Raw genomic sequence first — 15,390 nt, 5'->3', positions numbered from 1 at the left:
AGGATAAGATCAGATATTACTACTGGCCTGCAAATGTTCAGAAAATAGTTTATTGGATGTAATTTCTAAAAGTAGGTTATTGTTAAAAGAAACAAATTCATGTTTTTATCCTCTCTTAGCAGTTACGTTCTCTGCCAAAACCAGATTTGGTCTAAATCCAGATTACATTTTGGTTTGTGGGACTTATCCCTTAGAAATTGTGTAATTTCTACCTCCTTTTATTTTCAGATCTATCACTTTGCTCTGGCCCATAATCTGAATTTTCCCAGTGTTCCTCCCCAGATTTTCCTCCAATTAAAACTAAATTAGAGTCAGCTTTGTCTCCCACAGGGCCACAGTCATACGCTGTGTCGGTTCCACACTTAGACAATACGACAAAGCCATAACCCTTGGACACATTCTCTATAATGTTCTGTTTTTAGCTGGTGAGAGTGAAAATTATCTGTTTAGCAAACCACGGCACATTACAGAGAAACGCAGTGTCTTTATTTCCTTGACAGTGTCAGGGAACAAAAAGGTACAATTATACAATAAAGTGAAATGTAACATTGCATTCAGCTGTATGATATGTCATGACACATTTACTTTGTTTGCTATAATCAGACATGTTTCTTCAAAGAGTAAAGAAAGCTTCAGAAAATCATTCAGTTTTAAAGAAAAAACTCTTGGGTGTGCACTGGAAGTCTTTTTAAATTTATCTTTTGATGGTTTTGAAAGCAACACCGCACTTTATTGCTACTTGTAGTTCCTCTGTCATGCTCTCAAATTTTTCTTAAAGCAAAAGAGGATATTTAGGATTTAGTAACAGTCAAAACGGAAAACAAAGAGCAGGGCTTTGTTATGTCCGGTTTAAATCTCCTTATCCCAGGGCCTTGGCTAAATTGTAGTAAGCTATGAATATACTTGCATTGCCATTTCACACATGTGTGTTTTGTTGAGGAAATTGAGGATGTGCAGTCTTGGCTCAAGCCTGCTGTGCACTGCCCTCCTTCTGAAAGCCTGACCTGCTTTTGACCCATAATAAATGCTAGTTTGCGTGTGTGTGTTTAAGACACAAAGTGGCACCGGTAAGAGCAGCCAAAACAAAGGCAATGCTCTTTGACTGGTGCTCCCGCCCCTAAGGAGTACCTTTACACACACACACACACACACACACACACACACACACACACACACACACACAGAGACAGATACGGATACTGACATAGAGTGAAACAACTGGCTTTTACCCTCCAGAGAGAGAGCCACGATGCTACTGAAAGCCTTACCTGACCGACTGTGTTTCTCCATCCACACTGACTGCCTTTTATTGTCTGGATGATGGAGGGGGGACTGTTTTCTTTCCTTTTGCAGCCCTTTTATTGAGGTTAATGCATTGTGACTAACACAGTGCTATTAAGCCGCTCTGTATCTTGTAATCTCTTACTCCTCTTTTATCTGTTTTTCTCTATTTGTTTCTCCTCCAAAGCCCACCTCTTTAACAAACAGGAAGGTCTCCAGCTAGACCACTAGTCATGTCTTTTTTTGTACCTGTGTGTTTGTGGCTTTAGTGTTTCATCATCTTTACTTCTTCCATTAGCAGTTGCAGCTGCTAAACAGCAAGTTTGGAGATGAATTTTGTAATTACTCATAATTGTAAAGTACTATTTTTGTCTTCTGTAAAGGGTACAGGTGTAGTCATGTAAAATGGTGATGTGGAAGAAACATCAGCACATCTGGAACCTGTTTTTTTCTAATCAGATTGTTTGGCAAAAAGTTAAACTGTCATCATTTAAATGAATCACTGTTCTCCCTCCGTTTTCTTATCTCTGTTTCCTTTTCTCTGTCCCTGACTGTCTCTCTCTCTCTCTCTCTCTCTTCCTTTGCCTCCCTCAGGTCTCCCGAGGGGGTAGATGGCCAGCCTCCAGCTCTGCCTCCCAAGCAGCTGAGTAGGAAGACCTTGAGCCAGATCATCCAGGCCCACTCTCAACAGAGCCTCCTGGACAACCACATCAACGAGATGTATGATGTTCCTGTCAATGCTGATAAGACCACGGTCAGTGTGCCAACAGAAGACAGAAATACTCATTACATCAGTACACAAACATTTACTCATCTTTCAAGGAATTTTCCAGAGTCCCATTTTCATTGTGTGAAAAAAAAAAAAAAGAAAAAAGACTGTCCTTCGTAAATTCATATTAGGTAAGACCTTCGCTGAAAATATATGAAAACTTCTCACAACTAAAGAAGTTCTCTTGGGGAATTTATCTAAGATCTAATGTCTCCCTCAGTTTGAGTTTGTCTCCTTTTTTGTCTGTGAGACTTGTGATGTAATAAAGATTTGACTTATCTGAATCTAAACATGGCAACATTACTGTATTACTGCTGGAATGTGAGAAATCCTTTCCTGCGGGTCCCTTATGTACGGTGCTTAAGTTTCTCATGTCTACATTAATTTGTGTTTTTGATATTACACCACTTGGTGTGATGTGAATGGGGTTCACATAATGCTGAACTCTCCATCTGTAAAGAGCTGCTTCACCTCTTTGAGCTCATTGTTTTGATTCTAAATCCCATACATTGACTGTGTTGTTAAGTCTCAGTAGCTTCATCACCCCTCCCATAGCCAGCCTTTTCCAGCAAACAAACTGATAAACCCACTGTATACTACTATCTGTCTGCTGGCCAGAACCAAGAAGTGAAATAAGGCAAATGTTTAATTCTATAAACAACTTATATATCTGGTGGAGTTGCAGTAACCAGTTTTGCTTCACCCCATAGGAAGATGATATAGATGAAAGTAGGACATGAATTTGATGTATCTGTGTCCAACTGTGTTCCTCAGCTGAACGGAGTAGTCCCTCATGACAATTTGGTCCTGATCAAGATGAGACCTGATGAGCATGGACGATTCGGCTTCAATGTGAAGGTGAGAGCTGATACTAGTTTGGACTTGGTTGAAAAAGTCTGTTTAGGCTCTTTCTATCTTTGTGGTTGCTCAGACCATCTTTCGAATCTTTCCTGTTTTGTATGCCAAGTTGTCAAAACCTTTGCTCCTTGGCACAAATCATCTGTATCATCCACACTCTTTGCCTGAAATGTTAACTCTCCCCTAAAAAAGGGAGGACATTTGTCCCAGCTTTTGTGCCGTTAACATGTGTCTCTCTGTGTCTCCAGGGCGGAGCAGACCAGAAGATGCCTATCATTGTGTCTAGAGTAGCTCCAGGAACATCAGTAAGTCAACAGCTACTTCATATGAGTCGTGCGTCAGTAAATGAGGAAACCCAGTCCCTCTCCTGCTCTTATTTTCAGTCACAGCTTCACAAATAACCTCAATTTTAGTATTCTCATATCTGCAAACATTTGCTCCCACTGGAAACATTTTATTGAGCTAAACACTTGTTGCTAAACTATAAAAGTTTCAACAAAAATGACTCACTTTCATTTATCTCACCTCCAGTTGTGTCCCACTCTTCCTTCTCTTTTCTTCTCTTCCCTCCTCTGTTGTCTCCCTCTTTCCTCCCTTTCAGGCTGACCTGTGTGTGCCACGCCTTAACGAGGGCGACCAGGTGGTCTTAATTAACGGCCGGGACATCTCTGACCACACCCATGACCAGGTGGTCATGTTCATCAAGGCCAGCTGTGAGAGCCATTCTGGGGAGCTCATTCTATTGGTCAGACCAAATGGTGAGTTGTTCCCATTGGTCAGATCTGCTGTGAAATGTTTTAACACTAACAAATGCAAGGGATATACATCTTACTTAAATTGTTTAGGCCAATATTAAAGAGCATTTCAATCTAGTGTCACTTATTTCCTTTCTGCTCTTCAGTCTACAATGGGCCATATATTTGACCAAAAAAGCAAACTCAGGATCCACTTACAAGCTTCTTCCTGAGCTTTTAACCACATCTCATGGTCTTCTTCAGCAGAGGGAACTTTCTTGGTTATCGTCACATGACCAAACTATGGAACTTTGTCAATAGTAGTAGTATTATATATTACCTTGCTAGTTTTGTCAGTTGTTTCAGCCAGCTTCATCACAGTTACATCTAACAGTTAATGTGTGTGAATATTTAGCAACAACTAGTTTCTATGTAAGAAAGACTTTGTGTGGCTCGGCCCATTTTAATTTAGTGATGCATGAACTTCCTCTTTGTAAACACATAAGTGATACACGGCTAAGTGTATCATACAGAGCCTGTGGAACCCGCTCCTGAACATTAACAGCTACACGTGTGGTCACAAACCTGGATTCTGTTTCTGGTCTCCTTTTGTAATGGCAAATGAGATCTCTGAAGTTGTACATTTTACTCTCTGTACATCTCATCTATATGCATCCTCTGTGTAGGAAGATGGCAAAGCATTTGCTTTAATCAGCATTAGCGAAGCGGGGAGGGGAGCTTTTAAAGATGATGAAACATGGAAATTCTTGATATTTTAACTGGGTCAAAGAGGGATTTGTGCATTCTATCCTGTATTACATCAAAGCATATATAGGACTGTATCAATGCACTGAATGCCTGTAAATTCAAATTCGATTTTAAATATAATATAGGAAATGTAGGTAAATGAATATTTGCACATACATGAACTATGTATTCCTGTAGTTCAGTTTGTTAGTGTTCCTTTATTGTTGCTGTTTTCTTTTTTTTCCTTGCATACTTGAAGATAAATGAGCTCCCCCTGAGGCCTCAGCTTGCATAAACATCCATGTGTATGTAACCTGTGACCTATTTCTTCCCTGTCATATTCAGCCATCTATGACGTGGTGGAGGAGAAGGTGGACTCGGAGCCAGATTTTCAGTACATCCCTGAGAAGTCCCCTCAGGACCCCGCCCAGCTAGACCAGCATGCTTTGAGGGACTCTATGGTCGCACTGAAAGAAGGCCTGAGCAGTGGAGCCATACTGGCACAGTTTGATGTGAGGAGAAAGACACAGGAATATAGTCACATAAACTCACATAGAGATGCAAAGATGAGTCAGTAATTGTTACTTTAAGGAGTTGTCACAAATTTCTTTCCTCCTCCACATTCAAACCTCCTGTCCTTTATCATCACTTAACAGCTTCCTGTTTGAGTGTTGTGCTATTAGTGAAGAGGAATGTCAAGTAGAAACACACACTCACACACATCTAAATGCACATCAGGTCAACGCATACAAGTGCTCATGTGCACACAAAAAAAACTAGGGTTTTTTTCATACATTTGAACTCACTTAGAAGTCAAGTCAAGTCAGTTTTTATTTGTATAGCGCTAATTCACAACATACGTTATCTCAGGCACTTTCCAAATAGAGCTGATCTAGACCTTCTCAGAAGCCTGTGCATATTTACATACACAAAGTGGACAAATAAATGGTTAGTGTTTATTGATCTTGATGGTACTTTAATATAAATTTGTGCTGCTTTTATCACAGCAACTGTACAGGAAGAGGCCGGGGATGACCATGCTGTGTGCCAAATTACCTCAGAACGTTTCCAAAAATCGCTACAGAGACATCTCTCCTTGTAAGTGACTGCACACGGCCGTTTCATCATTTCTGTTGGCTTGTGTGCTCAAATATGTACCGACGTTAACCTTTTGTTATTCCCGTCACGCTCTCTCTCTCCTCTCCACCTGTTATCCTCTTGAACTTTTTTTTCTTTCTTCCCTTGTGAAATTGTTCTCATCATTCTTTATCTGTAATTTTACCCCCTCTTCTTCTCTGTCTCTCTCCCGGCAGATGATGCCACCCGGGTCATTCTGAAAAGCACAGATGACTACATCAATGCAAATTACATCAATGTGAGTTTTGTCCTCCTCACTTTGCTCTTTCATCTTTACATCAATATCTCTGCATTTTGCTCATTTGAGGCATGGTGGGTGGTCTGTTTTGTTAACCATCAAACACATGTTAAAACACTATGGTGGCCACAATGGTGAATGAATTAACCACTTTCTCAAGCGAGTGACATTGAGCGTTAATGTTTTGCAAGTTTTTAAGTGAGCCAGGCATTTGTCTTTCTAAGCTAATGGAAACTTGTGGATGTTAATAAGGCGCCTTTCATTTTTTTTTATGAATTTAAGACGTCTCTAACATTACCAGCGTCTGGTCTCTGCTCTATCATGGCTGCACTCAACACAGAAGAGCCTTCACAAGCAGAGCTACACAATGAAAACAACAGTGAACTGGAAAATAATGATATGAAGAAAGTAAATTGCTGTTAGTTTTCTAACAGGCTGCATCAAAGATGGATTTTGAAGATGTATTTAGCAGTAGCTTCATTGTTTGTCTCTGTAGGTTAATTAATGATAGTGGTGAGCGTGACGGACACTTGCCCTTGCTTCTTACTCGTTCAATGAGTCCTTTACATCCACTAATAAATTTTCTCATGAGCGTCTTCATCTATTAGATAGAAAACACTCTTCCATCTATTGTCAATCTGAAATTGACCAGACATAGTTAAAAAGAAAACCATGAATCAGCAGTGTCTCTCATTTTCCTTTTGTTGTGTGTGTGCTGTATGTAGAGTTCCAGGATATTAATTGGTCTGATGGTTATAGCAGATTTCTTAGGGGTGTTTTCCTCTTTTGTGCCCCACCACGAGGTAAAAAGTCAGAACTGACTGATATGAGAAGAGTCTCGGCAACCTAAAATTGGCAGATTTCATTTAATTATTTAACTTCATTTAATATATTTGGAAATTTATATGAGCGCTCGTAAAAAGTTAGAACAATATGCAAAATTAATACCGTATTAATCTCTATGTTATTCAACCTTATTTTGCTGTGATGTTTGCATTATATAGTGTCATTCAGTTCAGACTTGAGTGTTATGATAGTCTTACAAGGTCAGACCTTGTAAGTGACTCAGGTTGATTCAAACAGGAGACAAACTGCTGTTAACTTACCAGCAGGTTAAAGTATTTAAATGTTTGAAAGGCACTTGATTTTTTTATTTTTTTGTACCTTTTAGAAAAATGTGACAATGTCTAGCTCTGTGCACTGTTGAAAACACACAAAGCACATCTTATCATCTGAAAAGAATATGAAAAAGAGGCTGCAAAGTGAGAGCCTTGCAATGTAATACATCTGTATCTCAATCTCTTTGTCTGTTTGTCTGTAGATGGAGATTCCAGCCTCCAGTCTGATAAACCGCTACATAGCATGCCAGGGCCCGCTGCCCAACACCTGCCCTGACTTCTGGCAAATGACCTGGGAACAGGGCTCATCCATGGTTGTCATGCTGACTACGCAGGTCGAGAGGGGGCGGGTATGTGGACATTTTCTTCAAAGACACAACTGGAAACTATACATGGACTGCAGCATGTGAACAAATCCATTGGAAAATCTTCAAAAACCTTTACTGTACATATGGCATTGCTGGACGCAGCTACACTGTGACGTCTGACATTGTGTGTACACAGAAGGCATACTGTGAGCAGCACTTTAGCAACAGGAGCTCCGGTGCTCCACGCAATGTGTTCGGGCACTGTATGAAGTTGTAGGTCACCCTAGTTTTTGGCAGGGCTCAGAGCCCATTACACAATCACTGCAGTTATGTGCATAATACGCAGGAAAATAGACTTGGAGTGTAAAAATGTGCTTTGGGTGGCTCCTACAGGCTTATGGTGCAAGTAATATGCAAGCTGTTATGCAGCCTATGTAGACAGCTGGATTGATTAAAATAGGAGAATATCTGTTCTGTCAGTCACACGTGAGATGGACAACTGAAAAACGCAGCTGAAAGACTTTGTGTGGAGACACTGTGACACAGAGAGTACTGTGTCTCTGAGTTTAAAATCCAGGTTTTCCATTTGTAGAAATCCCAAGTTCTGATACTGAGTGAGCCTGTTTAGTGCCATGAAATACATATCTATCTCCTGTTACACTTTCTTCCTTAAGACACACAAACACACACACACACACACACACACACACACACACACACACACACACCCTGCAGACAACTGTCTTTTGTTAATTTGTTCATTATTCATTAAATACACAGAGTGAGGAACAGTTATGTCACTGTTAAAACAATGCATCTAAGATCTCTTAATTGTCAAACTAGCTGTAAATGCAAAAGAAATTGGGTCCTGTGACAAGAAGTGACCTGAGTTGTTAACTGAATACTTTGTTCGTGTTCATAGGTAAAGTGTCACCAGTACTGGCCCAACCCAGACAGCACCACCACCTATGGAAACTTCACAGTTACGTGCCACAACGAAGAGGGCAACTCTGCCTTCCTGGTCCGAGAGATGACTCTCATGCACACACAGGTAACCACACACGCAAACCCGCATACAGGCACATAATGTTAAAGGTGAAAAAAAGGACAAACCAGAGAGAAAAGCTAGTACCAGAAGATAATAGAGGTAAAGGTGAAGCTGGAAGGATGAGAGAGTGAGAGGGCGTGTGCTGATAACCAGAGCAGGTTAGAGAGCAGGGTGAAAGACTCTGGGTCCAATCAGAGAGAGGGACCAGAGTCTCGGGAAGGATGAGCCGGTGAGGACCCCGGAGGAGGTGTGTTGCCATAGTGACCAGTGTGGGCTGTTCTTTTTCTGGCTCCCGCTGCTGCATGCGGGCCACGTATTGGGATCTGGTTACCATGACAACCCAACCACCCCAGTCAGTCACATTGCTGAAATAAGAGAGCGAGAGAATGAGAAACTAAACAGAGGAACAGAGAGTGGGATGATAGTTTGAAACACAGAAAAGGGAAGTGTGAGTTTGTTTTATTGTCATGTTGGAGCCTTTGATGCTTCCAGTCAGACTTCAACATGTCATGGTGAACTTTTATTCGTGTCCCTCGAAACTGAAGGCTTTTATTTTGCTAATGGGTGAAAAATGGTGCGGTTAAATTTATCTTTGTGTCTGAGTTGTTGCTGTAATATACAGTATGCAACATGTCATCTGATAAGGACATCTAATTAGAAATGAACTTTTGACGAATGAAGTATCACATTTTCCTGCTGTTTCCTCATCGTTTCCTGCTGTCTGTGTTTTCCTGATTACTTCCCTGCGTGTTGCCCTTGTATCATGACCTTTAAAGTATATGGCTGTAGGAGGAGGCAATTAGCATTCTCCTCTGCCTGTGATTGTTGCTATGGAGATAGATGTGTTACCATGGCAATGCAGCGAGGCAGTATATTAGAGAGGAACACAGGGGCTCTGAGTCACACAAGAAACAGTGGTCAGTAGTTGCTTTCTGCTGTAGGGTGTGTGTGTGTGTGTGTGTGTGCGTGCGCGTGTGCGTGCGTGCATGCGTTTGTGTGCGTGTGTGTGTGCGTGCTTGTGTAAGTCGTTGTCACACTGTGTCCCTGTGGGGTTGAAATCTCGCTGACCCTTATTTTCTGATCACTCTGCGCTACACTACTCTTTGTCAGATTTTTCTTCCAGTTATGAATGACCAAAAGAGGAAGTGTGTCATGTTTATTTATAGTGTGATCCAGAAATATAAAATGGGCATTTTGTAGTAAAACCGCAGACAATATCATCAGTATCATCAGTATGTTTCATAAAATGGGAAACAGCAGCGTGAATCACCAAGTGGTCCAGTGGAGTGGAAAGAATAAAACCACTGTTTGTTATTCACACTTCCTGGTTCATAACATGTTTAAAGGCCATAATTACATAAAAAGGGTTACCATGCAGTCTCCCCCTAGGACACAGAGCTCAATGAAACATGCTTGGAGGTTGCCCACATGAAATACAATAATCTGTTTTGGGTCAAGTGTGAGTGATATCTGAGAATAATTAATTCCTAACTCAGCTTGGGTCTTAACTGAGATGAGAGTGAATACCCTCTGTTTGTTTCCAGGGCCTCAGATAGTCTTTGTGAAAAGCGGTAAATGAAAATGTAATATGAAGTAATTGGGTTTCTTCTTTTCCCTGTGTGTGTCTTTGTGTGTGTGTGTGTGTGTGTGTGTGTTCACTCAGAGTGAGCAGCAGAGAGAGCTTACTCAGATTCAGTACCTGGCTTGGCCAGACCACGGCGTTCCTGATGACTCCACTGATTTCCTGGACTTTGTGGCTCTGGTGCGGACCAAACGGGCTGGACAGGACCAGCCAATGGTGGTACACTGCAGGTACAGTGAAGTCATTCTGTGAACTGTGTGAAATGGTGAACCCTGTTGTTTGATGTTGATTGACTGATTTTGTCAACCTATAGCAACCACAGTCGACGTTGTACTTATTTTGAAGCTGAACAACCATTTCTGTCCCTGCTGCTTTTTTCCAGTGCTGGAATTGGTCGGACAGGGGTTCTGATCACAATGGAGACAGCATTGTGTCTAATGGAGTGTGGTCAGCCAGTGTATCCTCTAGATATCGTCAGGACCATGAGAGATCAGAGGGCCATGATGATACAAACCCCTGTATGTAAACACATCCATTTGTCTGTCAGCTGCTCTCAGCCACACTAAACCATCAACTAAAACATCTCTCTGCTTCTCTTTAACAGAGCCAGTACCGCTTCGTGTGTGAGGCCATCCTGAAAGTCTATGAGGAGGGTCTGGTCAAACCACTCAATACCGCTGTCTACCAGCAGAGAGAGAAGGTGAATGATGAGAGGGAAGAAGAGAAGAAAGCGCAGCAGAAAGCAGCAGAAGAGAAGGAAGAGACGGCAGCAACAGAGGAAGGCGAGGCGGCCGTGGTGGAGTTGCTGGAAGGAGGGCTGGATGAAGAGGACGACGATGACGAGGAGGTGGAGGTGCTGGACGTGGGGGAAGTGACAGAAGAGGGGGAGGAGGAGGAAGAAGAAGAGGAGGAGGAAGTGGAGGAACCTAGCGTCGCAAGTGCCACCAGCGTGACAAGCGAGACCAGCGCGAACCCTGAGCCTGATCCAAATAACCTGTGACGTTTGATCCCTGGGGGTCATCAGGGGTCACCAGGAAGAGGCCAGGCGGTCGGAGGAGAGAACAAAAGCACTGTTGCACTTTACGCGGACAAAAACGGAAAAAAAAGACAAACAAACAAACGTGAAAATCATGGACAAGATAGAATTAAAAAAAGAAATCCAGCTGTGTTGACTAGGTACCATTAGGGGATATTGTATGTTCAGGGTAAAGAAAAAAAGTATACAAAGAATGAGAAGATTAAAGTATAAGAGAATAAAATGTGGATGGGGAATTGCTGTAGTGCCATAAGTACGAAGGGGAAGGGCTGCCCCCATGGATGGAAAGCCCCGCCCCACCCCACCCCCTCCCTTTGTTTTATTTCTTTTGGGTTTTTTTTGGTTTTTTTTACCCCAAGGGTTGCCCTGTCCCCTTCTGAGTGAGTCTGCCAGACGGACCTGCCTTTTTTTTAGTGTCCTTTTAGCTGATAAAGAGATATACCTTATCTTTTGTTCCTCAGAAAGAGTATTTATTGTGTTTTAGTTTGTGTCAAACCCTGTCCACTGAACAAAAAAAAGTTGTATGTTTTGTTTGTATGAGTCTAGAGCTTCATGCTTTCCTGATTAAATCTTAGGTAGTAAAGTAGTGTGATTCCTCTTCTTCTAACTACTTCTTTATTTCTTTTTGCTTTTTTGTGGAAAAAAAAGAACAATGATTTAATTTATTGTACTTGGTTTTTATCTTTCTCGGCTTTCTTGTCTAAGTTTCTGACAGCACAGACTGACAGATGGACAGCTGAAAGCACTTTGTGTCTCACCTCTTGTTCAATGCTGTGGTGAGTTGGATACTTCATCCTGCTTTGTGCTGTGTTTTTGGGCTTACAGACACACATGCTCTGAAGTGGCCGTCGTTTGGTGTGGTGAGGAATATAACTGGTTTACAATCCTCAGGGCTTGTGTTTACTGGGCACCTCCCTTTCAATTCTGTACTAGTCACAGCAGCTACTGTTGAACTGTGACTGTACATTTCCCACTGATAGACATGGTGAAAGAAAATGTTAACTTTGAACATCGATTGATTATTTGAAATGAATTCAACACAAGGAAACAGTGTCACAGAGAAAGGCCCCGGTAGACACACGGTCTCATTGAGTTACAATCGAAGTAATTTTGCAGTCGTCATGGCTGACAAAGCTGAGAAAACAAGGCTGAGGGCAATTCATTTCTATCTTCAAATTCATATTCAGTCAGTTCAACGTTTAAATCAAACTTGCGACTGACAGAGTGGGCAGCAGAGTCCTTGCTTAAGTGTCCTTGAGCCCGACACTGATAGCAAAGGCCCACTAAGGCTTCTCTCTTATTGGTTACCCCTGACCAGCACGACTTTTAGTAAATGTCGATCCACTTTGTGCAACCTATATATTTCTTTGCACTGGTCATTATGCTAGAAACAAATAGGGGTCTTATGATCAGACACCAGTAACAGTTAATTAGTTCTCAAGTGGTTGAAAGCTGCTGGAAGTTTTATGCAATCAGTATTTGTTTTTCCCCAAGGTTTCACCAAAAAGATTGCTTGCTGAGTTGATGGTGAACTGATCTCCACCTTTGTGTGAAGGGTAAAAACTGAACTTTAGCTCCCTCCATTGGCCTCCCCACATTTTTTTTTTTTCACATCCAGAAGCCAAGACTTTTGTAACCTGTAAACTGAAGTAAACCCAAGTACCTGCTTACACTTTCACAGTGACGAAGACTGGTGGCTTTACTTTATATGAGCAATCATGTGACCCAAAACTAAGATCAGTATGACTAATTATTTGTTTAGGAATAAGTTCCAGTGGAGTCGAGAGGTCACTGGAACGTAGCTTAAAACCAACCATTGTTGATTAATTTTATCTGAGTCTGTGTGTGTGTCTGCCAGGGAACAGTTGACAGTTCAAAGAGGCAGCACAAACAGAAAATTCAACTAATACTTAATCTTTTTTATTGATCTTTCCCAGTGGTACTTCATCATTTTAAGGCACATGTTGTTTTTAAGCCAAGATGATGTGTTATGAGTGATAAGAGATTAAATGATGACTTGTATTTTTAATTCACAAAACCCAGCATCAAGTTGCTCGTTGAGTTTCTTTTTTTTTTTCTTTTTTTTTTTTGTCAAAGTACAGGTCAGGCTGTCGATGTGTTTCTCATAGCGGTATGGAATGGAGTTTAAGCCTCTTTATAATTTGAGATATTTTTCTTATCGGCTGCTTCAGTACCTGCTGTCATTGGCTCCTACAATGGACTCTGCTGGAAAAACCTACTGCTGTGCGTGTGTGTGTGTGTGTGTGTGTGTGTGTATACTCAGATTTGTCTTTATCTCTCTCTGTACCGCTCCCTCTCTCCCTCTGTCATTTATGAAATATAGTTTGTTAGCTGTCTGGTCTAAAGCCTGCTTGTTGGTTAACTGGAATGAAAGGTTGTGCCATAAAGCCATAAACCTAATCTAACCTGATCTCAAGATTTTTGAAAAAAAAATGCAAAGAGAGCCTTCTTGGAGAGTCTTTTTTTTGTTTGTTTGTTTAAGTCAGGCTCAATCTTTGCCTGTGAAACAAAGATTTTAACTGTTCTCATACATCCCTTTCAAACAGCTGAATCATACTTTTGCCACATGTAGAGGTGGGAAGAAGAGCCTAGAAACGGCTTTTCCTCTTCACTCTATTTTTTAAAACCTCTCCTGTGTTGTGTCCCTCTCCCAAAGAACTCCTTCTCTCAGGCAACATCAGTCATTTCTGTAGAGCCCACGCAACATCCACAGTCCATTCTTCTCATTGTTTTTCCCCTGATGCCTCTCTTTTGCATCATTATACATGGATCCCACTCTCTCTGCATGGCCTCAAGGCGAATGACACATCTGAGCAGATTACCATGGGTACAGTAGCTCAGTTTCAAACAGCTTGTTTTCCCCAGAAGGACAAACTGAGGCCAGCCAGTGAATGACTGACTGATTAGCTGGTTTTTAACTTTTTATTTTTTATTGACAGTTACTAATACATCAAAGACCCAACATGTATGAGCTTATAATCAAATGAACAGCAACACTATTCAAACCCCCAGTGGCTTTTTTTCCATCAGTTTTTGTATTTGCCAACAGGGCCAATCAAATCGAAATACCACCAAATCAAAATCGTTTATCGCTTAAATTGAGGTTCAAAAAACCTTGTCGATTTCTAACGAGAAAACAAAACATTGGCTGCAGTGAAAAGTTAATAATTGATCAATCAGGGCTGCCAGAGTTTCCATCTGCACAAAATGTCCAGCAATGAGCTGTCTGTGTTCAAAGTGTTTTGATGTTGACACATAATTGGTACTGTCTGTGTGTTCAGGGTACTGATCAAAGGTAGTTTGGAGGGTACCAGACATAAAGAGGGCGTGGGTTAGTTGTATTTTTGTAAAGATGAAAACAGTTCTAGTTGGCTAGGGAAAGGACAGCACTTTGTAGAAGGCTTAGTGGCAGGTAGTGCTACTGAAAGAAAAAAAAAAAAGTCGGAGACATAAAGCATTGTTAAAATGAGTTGTGATGAGTTGAGTCTTTTTTTTTTTATTTATCATTTTTATTTTGTTTGAAAATAAGACACCTGTAGGGAACAAGAAAAAGAAAAGAACTCCTAACTACACAGTGCCACTTGTTAATTTTTTGTAAATAATACTAGACCATGTAAATACAATGTTGTATATGAAAAAAAATCTTTAAAATAAAAGGGAAAATCATTTGTGAGCAGAAAGATTTTGTTTTTATTTTATTTTTGATTTTTTTTCTTCTTCCTTTGGATGATTCAAATGTGACACAAATGGTGTGTATTTCAAGACTGCTATTTCAAAATTTTTGTTTTATTTGAAAAGTAATCTATAACAGCGAGTGTATATATAATGAAACACAAAATAATGAGAAATGTTTTACCGTATTATACCCTTGGTTAACTCCTACCTGTGTCATAAAAACCTTTGTCCTCAGTTGCTTGTTTCTTTCTGGTATCATGGTTTTACGGTGCTTTGGACATGTTTATAAGCTTGATTGTGAACAATTAAAGCTTGTCTGTCAAAGCATGGAGACGTGGCTTCAGATCACCTTGCTTTTCCACACTTTAAAGTGAGGTTGGGCAATGTTACAGCGAGCAGATGAGATATACCAAAGCTCATGACCTCGATAGAAATCACTTTAAATTTCTAGATTTTTGATTTGTGAGATTTTACCGTAGAGTGAAGCCATTAGTCACATGAGGTGGCCATAGTGCTAAATCTCTGTAATGCCAGGCTCCAAAGAAAAAAACAAACACACTGATGCTAGGAGAGCTATCCCAAAGGAAAAGGAAATCAAAGGTTCTGAGGTATGTGGGGGAAAAAAAGTTTTTCTATGGAAACAAACCGCTGAATAAACAGCTTCCCCTCGGTGTTGCATACAAACCATCCTTAAAGATTTATGATAATGATTTGATAGAAGATACTTTGGATCTAACCGTCTTTTTTATAACAGTATTATTGAGCCAGAGGCCACAAAGGGTGCTATTACTGCACATTAAAGCATCAAAGCAGAAAAAAGATTGCATCTATTGTAGTT

At 40.8% G+C, this 15,390-nt stretch overlaps 1 protein-coding gene across 7 annotated transcripts in view; it reads left to right on the top strand.

The window, feature by feature from the left end:
- ptpn4a (protein tyrosine phosphatase non-receptor type 4a) overlaps positions 1 to 14,786 on the top strand; it is a 68,587-nt gene extending 53,801 nt beyond the window's left edge. For all 7 annotated transcript variants that reach the window (XM_056389589.1, XM_056389587.1, XM_056389584.1 and 4 more), the window contains exons 16-27: positions 1,876 to 2,035; positions 2,825 to 2,908; positions 3,157 to 3,213; positions 3,510 to 3,666; positions 4,735 to 4,901; positions 5,397 to 5,487; positions 5,703 to 5,764; positions 7,086 to 7,232; positions 8,113 to 8,241; positions 9,902 to 10,050; positions 10,203 to 10,338; positions 10,425 to 14,786. In XM_056389589.1, coding sequence (XP_056245564.1) covers positions 1,876 to 2,035; positions 2,825 to 2,908; positions 3,157 to 3,213; positions 3,510 to 3,666; positions 4,735 to 4,901; positions 5,397 to 5,487; positions 5,703 to 5,764; positions 7,086 to 7,232; positions 8,113 to 8,241; positions 9,902 to 10,050; positions 10,203 to 10,338; positions 10,425 to 10,820 — 1,735 coding nt within the window. In that variant the 3' untranslated portion in view covers positions 10,821 to 14,786. The remainder of the gene's footprint in view (positions 1 to 1,875; positions 2,036 to 2,824; positions 2,909 to 3,156; positions 3,214 to 3,509; positions 3,667 to 4,734; positions 4,902 to 5,396; positions 5,488 to 5,702; positions 5,765 to 7,085; positions 7,233 to 8,112; positions 8,242 to 9,901; positions 10,051 to 10,202; positions 10,339 to 10,424) is intronic.
- Positions 14,787 to 15,390: the final 604 nt, after the last annotated feature.

The sequence above is a fragment of the Seriola aureovittata genome, chromosome 11 (genome assembly GCF_021018895.1).
Source record: "Seriola aureovittata isolate HTS-2021-v1 ecotype China chromosome 11, ASM2101889v1, whole genome shotgun sequence".
NCBI classification, from domain to species: domain Eukaryota; kingdom Metazoa; phylum Chordata; class Actinopteri; order Carangiformes; family Carangidae; genus Seriola; species Seriola aureovittata.
The sequence above is the reverse complement of the archived record's forward strand: the minus strand, read 5'-3'. Positions and strand labels throughout refer to the sequence as shown.